Consider the following 19,271-nt stretch of genomic DNA (forward strand, 5'->3'; position numbering starts at 1 on the left):
CCTAGAGAGATGCTGGGGGACATCTGTTTACTTGGGAGGGGGCTAGCAAATGCCAAGTTGGGAGCACAGCCTGACTACCCAAAATGGGGGGAGGGGGGGTTGCTCTTTACCACCCTCAGCCTAGGCCGTAAAGCTGAGGATGGTTCCCAGCACCAGCAGGGGCAGGAGGAGTTGTCAAGCCCTGATTCAGAGTGCCTCATGCAGAGTGTTTTCCCTGGGTACTCAAGCACTACTTTTTTTTCCCCTGCAAAGATGCAGGCTGTAATCGCCAAATCCATGCTGGGGTGGAGGAGATCTTGCTTTGGGACTTGTCTTCTCATCAGCTCAACAAGAGTCCCACTTTGTTTGCCTGCAGGGCAAGCACCCTCCCAGGGGGCTGGCTGTGCTGGGATGCTCAGGCTGCATCCTCTGGAGTGGATGTCATTTGGGAGTTTTCATCTGGAGCCATGTGTTACACCAGTTCCCCCTTCCCTGGGAGCAGAGCTATATTGCTCCAGGGCAGATCTGGGACTTTGCTCTACATTTGAGTGACTGCAGGTTAAAATCTTTTCATTTTCTTTCCTCCCCCCCCCTTCACTCTCGTCCTCATAAAAGACACAGGCAACTGGTTTACAGCCTGAAATAACACCTCACAGGGGACCCGTGAAGATCAGGAAGTTAATCTTTGCTCAGAGCTTCAAAAGTGCATGGCACTGGTAGTGCCCTAATCGCAGGGGCAAGGAGGACTTGACTCTCTGGGGCTGGTTGCCCATCTTCTCCCATTGACCCCAGGAGCCTTGTACCCCAAGGAACCTCCCAGAGCCACAGACCTCATTTTCCTCTTCCATGCCCCAGGAAAGACCTTCTACCACAACAACCACCACCTCTCCATGGCATGGGTATCCTGGCACCTCTTTCCCATAGTAGGGCTGATAACGGTGATTGGTTAGGAGCCAGGACTGTGCTAGGCTGGGTGAGCACGGCTGCTGCTACCCAAACCCTCCATCTTCTCTCTGCCAGAGTCTGAACCCACACTTGGCCCCATATCAGGGTGAGAACAGCCCTGATTGGAGAGGCAAGAGGATCCCCACTCTCCTGGCAGTGTAGCTGGGCTCAGTCACACTGTTGTACCCGAGGAGGACAAGGGAGCTGGCTTGTCACTTCACAATAACCAGGGCATGGAGGGATGCGAAGCTCTAGGGATCTCAGCCAGACACATCAAGTGAGCTTTTCCCTCACTTTCCCAGAACGACCTGGCCAACATCAGCACTAGGGAGAGGGGACTCAATAAACAGGGGGCAAGCAGAAATGGAAGGGGGCTTGGTCTGTGGCATGCTCAACCTGTCCTCACCCCACCCCTCTTGCTGTCCTACAACAGCAAAAGCAGTGATCCCTGCTTCCCTGGAGCCCTGGGCAGTTGGGCCTCAGCTAGAGGAGAAAAATACCCCGTCATGCATCACCCGAACCTTCCCAGTAACACACAAGCCCATGGCCTGATGCCCATTCCCATTATGAATGGTATTTAATTCTCTTTTATATTGCAGTTTGCCAATAAAAGGCTCCATTAATAATTTACAAGCAATAAAGAGTACAGCTCCTATAAAACAAGGGTTTGTTGCAAGCTTAGTGTCACTCCAGACACAGCAGGGCATTGGCACATGAGCCATGCTCCCTGCACCATGGGCCAGAGGCGAGGTAGACAGGGGAAGAGAGGACCTGGAGCACACAGTGCCACAGGGCAGGGGAGACGGAGGTGATGGGAGAAGGGTTACAAACGTGTGTGAGAGATGCTCCTACACAGCCTGATCCCACACAGTTCCCCGTCTGACAATCTGACCGTATACCAGAGACAAGGGCAGCCCAAGGTGATGGGGAACAGCCCACAAGGGCTGTTTCCACCATAACGGTGGAAGACATCTCTCCAATAAAATACAGAAAGCTCAGACAGGGGAGGCAGCATGCATTACTCCTTGGCTCTTGGTGGCTTCAAGGTGACCAGTTAGGCTACCCCTGGGGGCCTTTGCTGCCAGCATCCCCTCAGGGAGGAAGGACACGCTACCTGGAGGAGCTTGGGGAGGCAGGGACTTCCAAGAACATCTCTTGGGGACGATAGCTGGCAGTGCCTGCTCCACTACACCCAGCTCAGTCGTCACCCTCCTCAATCCACAGCGGGCGGGTTTGCTCTTGGAAGATGCATCCCCGAACCACTTTGGGCAGCTCCTCGGCGTGGCTCCAGGCGTGGGGCTCCACACGGGCCCAGGAGCATGGCAGAGCATGGAGAGCCTGCTCCGCACCACGGCACACCTTCAGCACCTCTGAGTCTCGCTGGCCCACCTTCCCCAGCAAGCTCCTGGAGAAAACACAGGGACAAGCGTTACCTTTGGCATAGAGAGACAGGGTGGCAAAAACACCCAGGAACTCCCTCACACATACACAAAGATGGTTTTCCTGCCCTTTTCCCCTCACAGCAGCCAACCCCACCACATGCAGAGCACGTGCTCTCTCCCCAATCCTTGTCTCTCCCTCTAAACAGAGACAAGGGCTTGTCTTTCCTCCCATGATACCCTTCATCCACGCCATTCTGTCTTTTCTTACCTGAGTCCTCTAACATTCTTCTCAGTGACCTCGACATGGATAACGATGGGGTATATTTCACTTTTAATTAGATCCCTCACACTCTGAACTCCCAGCTCTAGTAGGCAGTGTTTATTCTGGAAGGGAAATTGAATAGATTTACTGATTAAAATGGAGAAAAAATAACCCCAGTCCCTGACAGTTACATTAAATCAAACCCCATACTGTGAAATATCATTGCTTTTCCAATAGTAATTCCATTAAACGTGGGATTTACGGACAGGGCCAAGAGGGAAGGGGAGAATTAAAGAGCAGGGTCACCCATTCCATCACCGCCAACCCAGCCCCAGGGCCCACCAGAACCCTTGGCTCAGCCACAGCCCATCCTCACATTCCCTTTGTCATGGTTGTCACCCACAGCCCCACATTTCTCCACATGCCCTGAGCAAAGCTGTTGCTGCTTTTGGTGAAGATGAGGAATGTGAGAGCAGGGAGATCACATCTGCGTATGGCATTTCCCACCACCTCCCCCATGGATCCCCAGTTGCCGTTTCTTTCACCTGAGTTCAACAGTGATTCAGGGAAAAGTCCATATCTGCTGCTTCACAACCCTGCAGCACCTGCACCTAAAACACCCTCCAAATTACACAACCCCCAAGTAAAAAAATCCTCTATCACTACGCTGCCCTTCCTCTTCCCCCATTCAGCTGTCCCTTGCTCTCCTCCAGCCTGAACGGGGTGCCCCATCTGGGCCCTCTCTCCCCACACCGAACAGCTCAGCACCTTCTCCATCGCCTCCCGGATCATACGGATTCGCCCACTCTCCCTCCGGTCCTGGGGGGCACTTCTAGCCACAGGGTGCTCCTGAGCATGAGCGGCACTGGGATCCCCTTCTGCCAGCTTCTCTATGAGTCAAGAAGAGATATGAAAAGGGAAACGTCAGCCCCTTCTCTCCTGCATGTATTTTCTACCTCAGACCCTGCACATTTGCTGCCACGCTGATGCTTATCGAGTTCACTGTTTATGGATTCTGGAGAGCGAGTCTAATTATACAACATTACATGTTGGCATGGATCTCCTGCAGCTTTCTGCGTACAGAACAAGCAAGATATCACAGCTGAAGACAACTTGCAGGGCAAGAGCAGCTCTTGTGTTGCAGTACCACAGCAGCCTAAGCCAGCTCATAGCCATTATCTCCTCTTACCCACTGCCAGACTGTCTCACCCCCTCCGTAACAGAGTACAGCAGAAAAATAATCACTTTATTTTTCCAGATTTGTGAGCTGCACTGGCTCATAGATGGCTCCAGTGAGCGGCTGGGATGAGGAAGCAAGGGAAGCATGCACCTTGGCATGGGAGAGTGGGAAGAAGATGGGGAGCAAGCTGAACCTCCTTTTGTGGTGGCAGCATGAGCCACCTCTCCCGCACCCCTACCGGGATGTAGAAGGACAGCACCCACTAGGCAAGCCAGTTCCAGGCAGGAGAGCAGCAGAGAGGTGATGCTGAGGCAGAAAACTGGGGGCAGAGCTGGCAGGACAGTGATGTCCAGCCAGGTTGAAGCAACGACTGCCAGATACCTCCAGGAACTCCCATCAGAATACGAGACAATGCACACATGGAGACCTCACTTGGAAGCCACAGGCTTTGCAGCCTGGCATGGCTGAAGCAGGCTCCAGGCTCTACCTGCTGCCCTCGGCAGCTGCCCACACAGCCACTGAAACACAAGCGGGGAACCTAACAAGGCTTGTAGGAGCTGCTCACCCCTAAGATAGAAATAAAATACTGAATTTTGGAGAAGGCCGGTTTGGAACTGGGTACAGAGCACGTTCCAGCTCCCCTGAGCACATTCCAGCTCTTCCAAGTTCCAGGCCGGCTGTGCATCCACTGCTACCTCTGCCTGGTGGGCACAGGTACTTCCCAGGCAGAGCTGGATCCTGCAAAGCCATCTGCTTCCTTTGGGGGCAGCAGGCTCCTGTGGAAGATCAGTTGGCTTTTACTAACTGCACTGGCTAGAGAGTTCTTCCAGGGAAAATATAAGCAGTGAAGGAAAGAGAAACAACTCGAGACTCCCAGATCACCTTCCTTCCCTCACAACAGGCAAAACTGACACGGAAGAACCGAGGTTTTGCCCTCGGTGTAAAGTCTCTAGCTGCAGTAGTGGCTTCGAAGCATGTCCCTATGCAATGTGAGGGGGACCCTGCAGAGGGCTCAGTAGGACAGGATATATGGCCAAGTCACTCAGATAAGAAGCTCAGCGGACAAAGTTTGTGGAGCCATCCTTCTTCAGCAAACCAGAGACCTTCCACTACCTCCATCACCACCCCCCAAAAAAAATATATCAACTCATTTTTCAGTCCCACAGTTGGCAAAGGGAGAATTCTAAACACAGGGAAAGGAGAGAGATGGAGAAGGGAGGAGGAAGTAGGGGGAAGGAGTTGTCCTCTGTGAAAATTCCCTATGGGAAAAAAGCCCTTTTCCCAGCAGCCTCACACTGCAGGAAGAAGGATGACAGCATTAAGGCTGGATCCTCTTGTCCCTGGGGAGGAAGAATTGGTATGAAGTCAACCTGCAGATCACACCTCAGCCAGAGGCTTCATCTCTGGGAAGAGGCACCCAGAGCAGCAAGGCAATGCCATTGGCACCCACTCAAGAGAAGAGAGAGGATCCCCATGCCTCAGAAGACCAGAAGGGAGGGCTGGCTTCCCTGTGGGCCAGATAGACAGGGATAGAACGCAGTTAAAAATAAGAGGGAGCATCTTGCAGACACTCTGCCCAAAAACGTGACCTATCAACAGGTATTGTCTGGGAAGACTGAGAGACCTCCACTCTTAGCCACTGAAGAGACACCTCGTGACCTCTCCAACAGTCCTATGAGATCATATCTCATGCTTCCAGGACTAAGAGCACCTCTTCCCAGAACTGAACTAAGGCCTCCATGAAAGTGACATCCTTGACCAACACCTTGGCCTTCCACTGTATGGCTAAGAAGTGGCAGGAGGTAAAAGGGGACAACAACCCTGGGAAGTAGGAGACTTGTGTATTCTACCTCACTCAGCCACATGCTCCTAAAGCAGCCTTGCACATATCAACCACTTACTGCTGCCTACCTGCTGGGCACACATGGAAGTCCAGGCGAGAGGTGGGCAAGTCCAGCAGGTTCCTGATGAGCCGTGGTGCAATGCAGTTAGGTGACAGCACCACAGGACGGGGTGTCTTGACCACCACAGGGCGCACCAGGCTGTAAGGCTTCAGGCTCATGTCCGGGTCTGGAAGACAGGAGCAAAGAAGAGAAAGCCAAAGGTGACAACATGAGTGACGAGGCTGCCACTAGCCCAAGACCATTCTGTTCTTCCTGTACCATCCCCTCATCCTGACTCATAGAGGCACCTACCAACCATCCTATGTCCCAGGAGAGATCTTGCCCTGGTTACAGCACTCACCCATAGGCAGATACCCTGGCTGTAGTCCACCCTTGCCCATTTCCTGGGACTCCCTCAAGTTACACGCCAGTTTTTTCTCCACAAAAAGTTAGATGACGCCAAGAATCACAGAAACAATAGAAAGCCCCATAGAGCCTCTGAAAAGGAGCATGGGCTTCCCAAAATCCCATCAGGGGATTTTGGGAAGGGACCCCGGGCAAAGAGACTGAGGCATCCCAGATGCCAATATCCCTTCAATGCCCACAGGGGACAACTGGGACTCCAAAGTTGATGGGGCAGGTGCAGGGGTAACAGCTCACCTGAGCAGGGGTCCAGCCACAGCTGCTGAGGGGGCTGTTCTGAGCTCCTCTGTGGTTTGGATTTCACCAGGCGCAGTTGGTCCAAGGCCCGTTTCTTTAGCTGAGAAGAAAGCGAGGGCAATAAGACTGAGAGCATAGACCATTTCACGCACACAGGGAACAGAACTGCAGAACACCCACTGGCAAATGGGATGGAGCGCACATACAAAAAAGCATGGGACCAGGTCTGCTGCCCACCAGGTTCAGTCTGAGAAGCAGGGAGGAGGTAGGAAAGCAGCCACAGAGCAGTAATACTGCCTGGGCTGTAATCCCCTGCTCTGCTTGCTAACCCAGCTGCCACCTCTATAGGAGTTTGTTTACGATCAGAGTGGGGCAGATTGAGTGCTGAGGTGGTGGGGTGGCCATAGGCACACACACAGAGCTCTCATTGCTGGCTTCTTTGGCTTACATTATTTTTGTGGCCCCTCTGCTGCCCAGGCATCTGGCCCTTCTCCTGGATCTTCAATAGCTGGTGAGCCCTGAAAAGACAGAGAAGTTGCCCTCAAGCAACTCTAGAGCCCCCAGGGACCATAGCCTGCTGTAACCCTCTTCGCCAAACCCCACAGAGACTTGCTGAAGCATAGATATATCAAAGCCCTCACTCAAACTCCCAGTCACTCAAGGGCATCCAAACACTACTGCACTGGTCCCCTATTCAAGTCTTGGGCAGCCCACACTATCAAGAGTCGAATCTACACCTCTCAAGACTTCTAGGGGATGATCACCACAGAGAAATCGAGTGGGTACCCCCAGGTACTCCCCTGCCTTCCCCCTCACCCTGGTTACCTGCTGTAGTTGGGCACTGTCCCCTTGTCCAGGTCCCTCATGGTCAAGGGATCAACGCGAGAGCAGTACCACTCCAGCCGCCCTTTGTGCATGGTGTCCGTGACATGGAGAATCTCCCGACACTTGACACACAGCGCATAAGGGTCTGACGACTCCAAGAGGGACAAGTTGGTGCGTACGTAGAACGAGTCTCCAGAAAACTTCTTCCCTTCTTCTAGGGCTTCACGCAAAGGCTGGTATCCTGGAGTGGGAGACACAGGTCACCAGTGGGGACATAGGAAACAACCGTCACCAACAAGACAGGCACGTTCCCAGCACAGCTGCAACACTACAGATCGGGGTGGGGGGTGCAGAGGAGGCAAACAGACAGAAGGTCTGTACCTCCATCCTGTAACTCAGAGGATGCACATGTCACACCAGACAGGGAAAGCTACCGGAGATACGGCCAACCCCTGTGTCAGACATGGTGGCCTAGGACCAAACAGGAGAGGAGAGAGAATAACTGAGATCTTCCTCCAGGGGTGGGTGGAGGGTCTGAAAAGGGAGGCAGAGAGCTCAGGCTCAAAAGGAGACCCAGCGCCAGGGCCTTACCTTCCAGGTCCATCTGAAAGACAAGACTGGAGGGCTCATCCCAATGCAGCAGGCTCAGGTAGGCGACCTCCCGCGTGCAGTTCTCCAGGGAAAGCACCTCTTCCTTCAGCGATGGCACTCTCAGCTGGCAAGGACCCAATGCCATTAGACATAGAGGCCAGAAGAGCAGGCTCCCCCCCAGCCCCCTCACTCATCAGGGTTACGCAAGAGATGTCACAGAGCGAGGCAGGCCCAGAGAAAGCTCTAACCAAGGACAAGGCATCCACAGTCTGCCTCTGGTTCCCTCCTCTGCCTTCAAAATACCTGCTGCCAGCCACCACCCAGTCTGGAAGCTGGGCTGCTGTGAAAGCAAACGTGTGTGCATGAACGCGTGTGGGAGTGGGGGTGGGAGAGCTGGTTTATTTTCAGCTACAGGTGGGATATTAATTCAAGTAGCGTAGCTGTATTTCAAGTGGTGTCTTTCTTGCCAAAACAAACGCCCTTCCCTCCCTCCAGGAGCTTTCTGCAGAGCAATTATTCTCTATAGCTCAAGAGGGTCACGAAGGCCCGAGAAATCTTGCTCCAGAATTGATGGCTTTGCAACAAGCACGTGCGGGATGCAAACTGCTCTGAAACACTACAAGGTGACAGACAACTCCAGGGACACATAGCCACGTTGCTATCTTAATCTGTGTTGATTCCTTTTTGTTTCTCCCCTCCCACAGCTGGAGAAAATGTTTCAAGTCTCAGTATTTTTACATGCATAGGTACACTCAAGTGCCATGGCACTTGGATGGGTGTTTGTGCTGCCGAAAGCTCCAGGCAGGGAGCAGTCCTGGGAAGCAAGAGAAACGGAGGTGGACTTCAAGCTGGGTAGAGGTCAGCTTGTACTGGGGATCACACCACACTCCTTGCATCATCCCAAGTTGATCCCTTGCAAACCCACAAAGCAAGCCCGCTCCCGGACTCACCTCAATGAGCCGGCACCCTTCTCGGAGTCCTGCATCCTCGACTCGTGAGCCTGGCTTGACCCACTGGACATAAATCCCTGTCCTGTTCCCTCCAAGGATGGAGATGTCTGCTCCGAGCCTCTTCTTCTGGGGTGAAGTGTTGCTAGGGTGACCCATGCTAGTGAGCTGTACCACCAGTGACCTGGCAAGGAGAAACGCCAAGTCCAGCATACCTGAAGTGTGTTGCCTTTTCTAAGAACTGGTCCCTCAGGCCTTGTGCCCAGCTACAGGGTATTTATTGTACTGAGCACTGCGGTGCAGAGCTCATGATTCACAGCCATCACCAGGTCACACACACAGAGCTTATGAACCCCCACGACCCATCCCACCCCAAAGCTGGGTTCCCACAGTCCTGTCCCTACCTAGACAGGTGTGTTTCCAGCCCAGGCAATATCTCCACCCCTGCTGTAACATATGGGACAGCACAAAAAAAATGGAGTCCCATTAGGAAGCAAGGACTATAGGATCTTCATTTCTCTCCTCTCCCACTAGTGAAAGAGCCCTCAAGGTGGGGAAGACAAAAAGGAAGGATCTCCCAAACTTGGTCCCCCAGCACCACACGTTCTCCCAAGCAACTGTTTCAGAGTGCTTAGCTCAGAGAGCAGCAGTCACCTCCTAGTGACCTCCTCACGACTGGGAAGCATGGACAAGCAGATCTCCGACTTCACCCTGGCGTAGGTGCTGCTGGAAGAAGAGGAGAAGGCCCCAAGCGAGGCGCTAGCAAAACCACTGCCTAGGAAAGAGAGCAAGAAGGAGAGAGGGGGCACATCACCTCTCCGAGCGCTGCAGGGAACTCATGTTCTTGGGGTAGCAAGGGTCTGTCACCCTCTCCTGAGCATTTCCTAGCATCTGACTGGGAAACTGAGGCTGCAGGGAGGCTTTGAACAGTCACCCTCATGAAAGGGTTTCCCATGTCTCCTGGGAACAAGCAAATCTTCACTCCCTTCATAAGTATTTCAGTCAGAAGGCAGCAGCAGCCAGGGCCATGTGGATGTGCCTGGACATCAGCCACCAGCACCCTCCACAAGACCTGCCAGCATCAGGAACTGCACTCCAGGAGATTTACAACACATCACCCAGGTAGTAGCAGATGAAGGGAATATCCAATAACACCCCAGGGCAAAGGCACTTCTCTCCTCTGTTACCTACTCCCCCAACTCCACATCCAGTTCTCCATGAATTAAATAGACCTGATGTGAATGGCTATCTGCTCTGCAGAGGAAAAGCCAGCTTTTCCAGCTGCTGTGCCTAGCAAGGCACCAAGGGAAATGTGGGTCCATAGCTTCCTGCTATGGGTGCAGGACCCCCGCAGTGAGCTGCACAAACCAAAGACATGAGGGAGGGTCAGTTGTCCAACCCCTCTCCCCACAGCCACCACTTATTTTTAGCTAAGCCCCTTGGGGAAAGCCCCTACCCTGGTACCTGTTGCATCTTCAATGCTGCTAAAGGAGCCACAGGACAAGCTACAAAGGAGACACAAAAGGGAGCTGTGAGGCAGCAGCTTTTCCAAAGCCTGTTTGCATCCTGCTCTCAACCCCATCCCCACAGCCTTCCCGTGCCCCCTAGAAGCACTCTCCCCCAGCCAGCACACAGCTCCCAGCCAGCCTTCCCACTCTCAGTCCCCACTCCAGGTTCCCTCCTCCCCTGCCAGCCTGCTCTCCCTGGCCCCCACAACCCCCACAGAGGAGAGACAGCCTCAACCAGCCCCCAGTAATCACCTTTTGTAGGGCATGCACCTATCTTCCCGCTGCCGACGGAGGATGGAGCCAATGCACGGAGGGAAAGGGAAGGTGGAAAGGCGGTTGATATCCTTCTCGCTGTCAGGAGTCACCTCCTTGGGCAGAGTGAAAGAGAGACACTTGCTAACACTAACACCCAGCACCACCTCTCCCCTCACTTCAGGTCAGGCTGCAAACAGCTCCTCGGGTACCACATGGCTCTTCAGGGACCATCCACATCCCTCCAAACACCCAGGGGCACCTTGCTTTCCCAAGGAGAGAGCACGGATGGAGATGCATGACACTGCGTCCCCATCTTTTTGCAGTGTACGAGCTGTGGGAGTAGTAGGAAATGAAGGGAATATCCAACCTTGTCCTTATATCTCACTTTTAGCCACCACACACCCAGAGATGTGAGCAACCTGTGGGACTGCCCATTTTAGGGTGCTCTAGACTGAGAGTTCAGAGTCAAAGGAAAGAACCTGACTCCCTTAAAAACAACACGATGCTGCTACAGGGTTCAAAAGAGCTGGGATTTCTTCCTCAGCATGTGTAGATTAAACAGCTTTTGGGGGAGGATAACATCTTACATGAGACTGTTGATTTCTATGGTGTCATAGAGATGAAGACAGTTTCACCTCCCCATCTTTCCCACCCAGCTGAGTGCTGCACACTTTGGTGCAATATTGGCTGGTTCGTCAGAGGCTGCGAGAACAAAGCTTTGCATCTGGGATCTGCTCCCACCTTACACATCGCCCCATGCCCAGACTTCCACCAAGTCATAGCCCCACGATGAACCTGCTTCAATGCCTCTGTGCCCTTCCTGAGCAGCGTGGGTCACCACTGACCTCAGCTGAGGGTCTGCCTCTCATGGTCAAGCACTCACCATGCTCTGGATGGCCGAATCCCCTGGGAACGGGATAGCAGAAACCCCCAGTGCATCCACAAGTCCAGTCGTAAAGCTGGTAGGGTTGTCTATGAGGCTCCAGGTGCTGCTGAGGTTGGAGCAGAGGGAGTAGGAAGAGCTGCACATCTGGGAAAGAAGGGACTTCATCATCCCATTGCGTCCCCCAGAAACCAATCCTGACCCCTCTGCCTTCTCTGTTCTCCCTTCATTCTAGCCACCCTCACCTTGCCCAAGCTGCGGCTGCCTTGGCACCGCTGCAGCTGTGCCTCCAGAGTGCTGTTCAGCCCTTCTGCCTGGCTCAGCTTGCTTAGGAGCTCGTCCCGCTCCTCCTCCAGGGCCCGCACGCGTTTGCGGTACTGGTCCTTCTCGATCAGGCTCTGGGAGTATTGTAGCTGCACCCCATCGCGGCTCTGGATTGCCTGCAAGGAGCCAGGCTGAGAGTGAGAAGAAGCAGAGCACTGCACTGCTAATCCCAACCTCCCACCCTGGCATGGATGAAGAAGATCCACTGGGGAAGGAGGGGGTATCCAGAGCAGAGAAAAAAGCCCTGGTCCTGCTGGAAGGCAGAGAGCCAAGGGGGAGAGCAATTTACCTGGTCCCGCTCTTTTTCAATCTCCTCCAGCTGCAGCAGCACTGTGTTCATACGATGCTTGTAGAGATCACAGTCTTTCTGCAGCGTCCGGTATTTCAGCTGCAGATCTTCCACCTCCTGGAGGTACTGGCAACAGCAAGCAGCGAGCATTAGCCCTCCTGGAAGTGACTGCTGTGGCTTCCCAGCCCCCTCCCTCCCCTCTCTTCCAGGCCCTGCTCAGTGCATGGGGAAGGGGAGCGGTGAAGGATGCTCTACCTTATCCCTCAGCTCTTCAGCCCACTGCAGCTCATTCTGCAAGGAGTTGAGTTTCTGGCAGAGGTCCTGCCGGTCATCTTGGGCTTCCTTCCAGTCGTGCTCCAGGATGTCCAGCAGGATCTGCTCAGAGCCTGGCACTGGGCCCTCACCAGGCGTCTAGGAGGTGAGAGAGTACCATCACTGCACCACAAGCACTGAGGGAGCACCAGTCCAGGGCAGTGACAGGCAGACTGGCACAACTCCCATCATCACACCTGCATTAATCTACTGTGTGCTCCAAGGCACAAAGTCACACTTGTGAGCACATCCAAGAGTCACAGAGCTGGAAACAGGCCCAGAAGCAATGCTAGCCACCACAGCCAAGCAATATGCCCAGAGGAAGAGACAGGCCAGCCTAGGACAGTGATTTCCTCCATCTTTCCAGTGCCATGTCCACAAGCACTGGGAGTGCCCCAGGAAAGGAGGTGACCTGGCACCTGCCCTGCCCCGCCAGGTACCTGCAACATGCCCTGCAGCTCCTGCAGTGATGCCGTGAGCCGCTGGTTCTCAGCCCACAGCTCGGACACGGTGTCAGGGTGGCCCCGCTCCTCTGCCTCTCGCTGGGGCAGCACAGATGCCTGTTTCCGCAGCAGGCTGCACTCCTCCTCCAGGCTGGTCACTTTGCATTTCAGCTGGTCCACCTGCAACCCAGGGAAGAAACAGAGTCTGACACACACAGCCCTGTACCTCTGCCTTAGTGGGAGAGTGAAGCAGAGAGGATGCTGGGCAGAAGGGTCTGGGGGCGAGGAAGGCGAGGGCTGGGCAACCACGAGAAGGACTATCCTCCTGTTGGGCCAGGGTTAGCACAGCTGCACACAAAAGCTTTTCCCTGCAGGGCAAAGGAGGAAGATGCAATTGCGTAAGCGCATTCAGTCTCAGGATCCTCTCTTGGTGCAACAATTTTCTTGCTACCTTAGGGCATCCTCAGTGCAGCTGGCCTTGACCCTGGGTGGATCAGGAACCTCTGCTGCACTGCCAGGGCCAGCAGCTATGAGTCTCTCAACGGCTTCCCAGCTCCTAGAACAGCTGAGAAACAGATTTGCAGCAGAAAAATCCACTGGAGGCTATCCAGTGCAAGGAGGCCACCTCTGGCCTGGGAAGGATTTTAGGCTCAAGCTGCTGGAGGCTGCAGAGTACCACAGATGCATCATCACACCCTGGCCTGATCTCACACTCCTCCACCAACATATCACTGTAGACAGGGGAGGTCAGTTACTTTTAGGAGCAAGGAAGGTCCTCAAAGACCTGTAACAACTGATGAGGGTGATCACAGAACCAGATTTTCACAGCCAGGTAAGGCTTTGAGTGCAAACGGGACAAGGGAAACCTATCAAAGCCACCAAGAACTAAGCAGCACTGCCAAAATTGCCAAGGAGGGAGTCGGGAACCAGGTTACTTCTGCATATCTGCCCAAAAGACCTAGAATGGCTTTCGGGGACCGGCCACTTCTGGACCTGGACACCAAGAGGGAAAGGCAGGCTGGGACCTGATGGCCCACCCTGCTTCCAGGGGGATTTCTCCACCCCAGTCACTGGCAAGCAGTTCGCCTCCCTGCTCAGAGGAGGCCCAGGGGAGCTGGCATTGGAGGCCCAGGGGAGCTGGCATTGGCAGGAATACTGGATAAAAGGTAGGGGAGGCTGGCAGAGCAGGATGAGGAATAAAAGATAACCGTGGGGCTACGTGAAAGGTCCAGGCCCAGACTGGTGGGGGGAATGCCAGGAGGCAACAGAGCACTAAGGAAACTGGGTTATTAATAGATTCAAGGTAGGGCTGTCCTTGCCCAGGCAGGAAATGGGCGTGTGTTTGCTGGAGGTGAGAGCTTGGCAGATGGAGTGCAGTGTCACGAATTCCTTCAGGTATGCAGCATGAGTCTCCAAAACGTCATGAGACGAGGAGGCGGTGGAGAGCAGCAGGGAGAAGGGAGGCAGAGCCTGGGCAAAAATGCTCCTTTGAGCATCAAGGCAGGCTGGGCAGAGGTCCAGGCAGCACGCAGGCACCCAGCGCCCCGTGTGAGGGTGGCTGCACAGCCACCATTCTCGCTAAAAAGAGGAAAATGCAAGCCCTTTCCTGGGGAAGGAGCAAAAGACAAACACGCAGCTTGACAGAATCAGCTGCCTGCTGCATGCCTGTGCTGCCCGGACACAGCACAGGCGCCCATCAGCAGAGCAGGCAAAGCAGGACAGCGAGTACACACAGAAGACAGGGCACCTCATGGTACCAATGGCCAGGCTGAGAGCTGAGAGTTGCCAGGGAAGGTATTGCCCTGGCAGCTCCTCTGAGGAGTTGGTTCTGACTCCTCTAGGTGATGTATCTCCAGCTGTCCCAGGACAGTGGCCAGTCTCCCACGCCATGCCCATGACTTGGATGCTCTGCCCTGCTCAGGGCACACACCCCATCAAAAGCAGGGGCACTCACCCCAACACAAGTCCCACCTGTCATCAGCTCCTTCACGCTCACAGGCCACCACACACGGACATCCGCATGCATCCCCCCTTGGCTGTCAGACCCCTACCACCTCCCACTGCCCACCCCTGTAATCCCTGTGGGGCCATACCACCAGCTGCAGGTCCCGGCTCCGCAGCACGGCCATGTTCTTCTCCTCACAGAGCTGCGCATAGCGCATGGCCATCATGTAATTTTCATCCTTCAGCCTCAGCAGCTCCACACTGTTGGTGTCCCACTCCTCTCTCAGGCGCTTGCAACGCTCCTGCACCTTCAGGAGCTCCTGCAGCTGCTGCTCCAGCCGGGCCTGCTCTTGCTCCAATGCCTGGTTTTTCACCTGGAGCTGGTGCTCCTTCAGCAGGTGCTCCTTCCGCTGAGCCCTCACCTTCTTCACCTCCATCATCAGGAACTGAGTTAGTCCCTCAGGGCCTTCCTCATCTGAGGGGAGACAAAGGAGAATCAGGTCCTGGCTGCTGAGACAGAGGTAACCCTAAAAAAAAGCAACCCAACGTTGTGTTTTCCATCAAGGGGTGCCAAGCTCTTCTGTGGGTTTGCAGCCCTTCTTGTCCCAGGTTTATGGCACCACAGTCCACCACACACATACCTATGGCCCCTCCCTTCCAGATCCAGAGCACAGAACTGTTGGGGTTCCTTGCACACAGGTAGCATGAATCAGGGCTTCATACATGCACATGCACAGATTTCTGGCCCTTCCCACACAAGCAGCAGCTGAAGGGGGGACAGAGCACTTGTCCCTACCCAGGATCATAGAGCAGCGCTGGGCTGGCTCCCTCCCTGTCAGCCGGGTGTAGTGCTCTGGGTAGTAGAACTCTAAAGACTCCAGGAAGGCTTCGTAGCCTCGCTTCCCACGGCGCCGGAGGATGTCCATCAGGTAACCTGGAAGAAGAGATAAAAAGCTCGGGTGAACTTCCTGCAAACCAGAGAGAAAACAGTATCTCCACCAGTTCTGCTTCCATCCACAAGAACGGGAATGGCCGGAGGAGGGAATGGGTTTGGAAGCACTGCCCTCCTCTGCGTGCACTCGGGGTGGAGGCACAGAGGACAAGAGGGAGGTCTGGCTGCAGAGCATCTCAGAGAACAACAAAGCCAGGGGTAGCACTGCAAGTGGGAGGGACCAGGAGGCCACACCACCACATGCTGGGTAGCATCCACTGTGTGTCAAAACCAGGTTGTCCCCAACAAACCAGGCCCATCTAAGTGCAAGTTTGTGCTTTCTCCCACCTGTCTGGTTGCTCTTGCACGGGAAACGGCATGAATTCAGCACCTCCTCCTCATCCTGCTCATCTATCACACGGCACTGGCGCAGGTACGGGGTGAGCTTTGCAGGGTTCAGGGAGCGGGTCAGCTGGTGCCGTGCACTCTCAATCTTCTCCCAGATGGTGTCTTCTTCCTCCTCTTGCTCCGAGAGGCTGCAGGCTTGGAGAGAGGCATTCTCCAGGGCTGGGAGGATAAAAGGAAAGAGGAGGTCTGAGGAATGATGGAGTAGCACAGGGTAAAAGGCATGAGTAGGCATGGGAGAACATGAGTCGAGGTATGATCCTGCAAATGATTTGATAGTCTTACAAGTGGGACTCAGATACATCAGAAGCCATTTTACATACAAATTGGTCCAGCGGGATCTTGAGTGTCCACCCAGGGCCTTAGATATGCAGAAGGTAGTGGTTCATAAAGAAGTTAGGTGCATATACAGTAGGAAGTCGAGCAAAGAAGTCACCTTCATCCCCAAAGTACTTTTAAATCCCCCTGACCCTCACACATCTTCCCTTTTTCTCCATCCCTGAGAACAGGAAACTCTCAGGAGCAAGAGTTTTCACAGCCTGGGACATGTTCTCTCATAGTGGGGTTGGAGAGGAGGGTTTTCCCTGGGGATCCATTTACCCTGTGCATGCCACAAGTGTCAGTGACCAAGCTGAAGTTCTCAAGGGCACTGTTCCATAGCACACATTGGTTACAGGTACTGGAGTCAATGGGGAATCACAGAAGTATATCTTCCATGTATCTTCCACGTATCTTCCACACATCTGTGTGGAGCTCTGGAAATATGTAGCAACAAGGCAACCCCTCTGTCAACCAAATAAAGCAAGAGTGACCCCTTGAAGTTCATGGGCCGAAAATCCTTACAGCAGTGGTGAACCTGCTCTATTAAGTCCTACAAGCTGCAATGGAACAGGTATGTGCAAGGATCTCTCTTCCCAGCTGTATATCAACTCAACCAGCATTACTCATTTTCACTTGAGAATAAGATCTGTTTCACAGGCCACCACGTATCCTTTTAGCTGGCAAGGCAAAGCACAGCAAATTACCTTCTGAGACCTAGAAGCCATTTCTCTTCTCCAGTACGCACTGTTACCTGCCACTCTGGTGCTAGCATCAAGTCCAGCTTTCCTGCCCCATCTATACAAACATCCCCAGGGGCAGTGTAGAGGTTCATGCTGTATGAAGGCAGAGAGAAGGAAATCTCCCTTTCCTTTTCTCTGGGTTTTGGGTTCTGGTTTGTTTTTTTTTTTTCCTTTCTTGTGGTGAGAATGATATCATGCGATTTCAGACAGCCAACTAACACAGCAAGGAGGACGGCTGAGAGAGCTGGACAAGAAGTTAATCCTCCAAGCAGAAATATGGGAGGCTCAGGATCTGCTGGATGATAATAGGAAAAGAGAATTGTTGAATCCACAAAAGACACTCAAGTGTCTGATTTCCACCACTAAAGGGCTTAGGAGTCTAAATACCGATATAGATCTGGATCATCCTAGGTTGAATACAGAAAACAAACTCTGTTTCTTGGAGAAACTGATCTCTCTCATTTGGGACAGGCTCGCTTGCCACAGAGACACAAGTATGCTGAAGGAGGACGCGACAGCAGGTCACAGAAGTTGCGCTGTTTTGAGCTCCGCTCCTCGGCAGCAGATTTATGCCTGTAAATCAAAGGGTTTCTCCAAGAAACCCAAGCCGACTGTGCAAGCAGAGACCAGCTTCTCGGCAGGCAGGCTCGGCTGAGAGAAAGAAAGAGAGAGAAGCGAAGGGGTCTGGGAGCCGGTACCCCTCCTCCCGCCCGCCGCGGCCCCTCCAGGCCGGGGGGGCTAAGGGGGGAGGCAGTGCTTCCCCTTTCGGCCAGCCCAAAGACTCTTGTCGAAGAATGGCCAGCCAGAGGCCATCCCTGAGGAGGTGGCTGGGAAAGAGGAGGAGAAGAGGAGCAAACACCCCACCATCACCGCATTCCACCCAGAGCTCGGGCGAGACTCACGCCCCCAGCCGCTCCGGGGCGATGCCGTCGGGCGCGGCGGCAGAGGGGGACACAGCGGGGCTGCGCCGCCCCCGAGGGCTCCGCGAGGCCCGGGGAGAAGCTCCCGTCCCCCGCTCCCGACCAGGGGCTCGTCCCTTACCCGCCATCCCCGCCGCCGGCCGGGCTGCGCCCCGCTCCGCACCGCTCCGCGCCGCCGCCGTCTCACCGCCCCGGCAGGTGTGTCTGAAGCGCCCTCCCCACCCTGCTGCACCTTCCTTCCCTCCCTCCGTCCGTCCCTCCCTCCTCCAGCCGGCTGGGAGGGAACCGGCAACCCCCCGGGCAATGGAGAGCCCAGCCCTGCCCGCCCCCCGAGGGTCGCGGTGGCACTCACCGGCGGGGCGGGGGCGGCCTCCTCCCCTGGCCTCTCCCGCTTTCTGAGACTCTCCAGCTGCTCCTCACCTGGGCGAGCTAGGGAAGGGTTTTCCTCTGCGTCTGTCCCGTCTTCCCCCCCCCCTCCTCCCCCGCCACTCCCCCTTAGCCCCGGGATGGAGCTGCTCTCCGGAAGGATGTGGCTCGCCAGTGACTTCTCTTCCGAAACACACACGGCTTCACCTCCCGACAGACCGGCGGGGGAAGGGGGTGCCCCGCTTGGCCTCCCAGCCAGGGTCCTACCCGGGCCGGGGGCGTGGGTGTCTCTCCTGGCAGGGCACAGCCTCCTCAGCTCTGCCTGCAGAGAAGAGGCAGGAGGAGGGTTTTTGGTTCAAGGGCTCCAGAAGTTGCTGCCTGGCCACCCCAGGTGTAGGGCAGGTTCTGGGTGGGTTGGGGAGAGGGGGTGTCAAGCAAGGCTAGAAAATTAAGTGGTGGAAAGAAGCCCGGTCCATGCCGAGAAAAGGTTCCACAGGCTTAATTTTGGCCCCCAGTCCTCAGTAGTGTCTGTGGGTGGAGGTGGAGCTTGGTGAGAAGGCACCCCCGGAGCAGTGTGACTGAGCCATACCCCAGGGCATGCAAGGGCTTGCACCAGCCTGCCTGACCAGGCACTGAGAACCCCCAGGCCAGGGGCAGATGCTGGGAAGCCTTCCTCCTCCCCCAGTTCAAGTAGTCACAGCAATCCCAGGAGTGGATGTCAAAGAGCATCCCAAAGACCTCGCATAGGTAATCTCCACCCCTGCCATGTATCCAATTGCCCAAATCTGTGCATACCGCTGGGACTAGGAGGGGTCTGGGAGAGATGGAATTGGACACTGTGGTTCAGTCCCAATGTCATATGCCCCCCCCTCAAAGGATAAGGCGTTTTTCATTTTCTCTAGCAACCCCATTTCACTCTCATTTCTTGACTCTTAACCGTGTCAAACCTCAGACCTCAAGTGGCCAGGACAGACAG

General features: G+C 54.7%; 1 protein-coding gene across 1 annotated transcript; it reads right to left on the minus strand.

Annotated features, from left to right (window-relative positions):
- Positions 1–1,490: 1,490 nt before the first annotated feature.
- Positions 1,491–18,057, minus strand: CARD10 (caspase recruitment domain family member 10). The gene is made up of 21 exons (XM_074167517.1): positions 18,051–18,057; positions 15,892–16,137; positions 15,409–15,546; positions 14,762–15,087; positions 12,666–12,848; positions 12,169–12,324; positions 11,914–12,039; positions 11,546–11,740; positions 11,301–11,447; positions 10,415–10,530; positions 10,119–10,159; positions 9,309–9,429; positions 8,658–8,838; positions 7,708–7,831; positions 7,117–7,357; positions 6,740–6,809; positions 6,292–6,391; positions 5,660–5,818; positions 3,337–3,458; positions 2,575–2,690; positions 1,491–2,329 (listed from the first exon to the last, which is right to left on the minus strand). The coding sequence occupies exons 1-21, from the start codon at positions 18,055–18,057 to the stop codon at positions 2,122–2,124; spliced, it is 3,123 nt and encodes a 1,040-aa protein (XP_074023618.1). The 3' UTR covers positions 1,491–2,121.
- Between the last annotated feature and the right edge of the window lie 1,214 nt (positions 18,058–19,271).

Source organism: Numenius arquata, chromosome 2 (genome assembly GCF_964106895.1).
Source record: "Numenius arquata chromosome 2, bNumArq3.hap1.1, whole genome shotgun sequence".
Classification (NCBI taxonomy): domain Eukaryota; kingdom Metazoa; phylum Chordata; class Aves; order Charadriiformes; family Scolopacidae; genus Numenius; species Numenius arquata.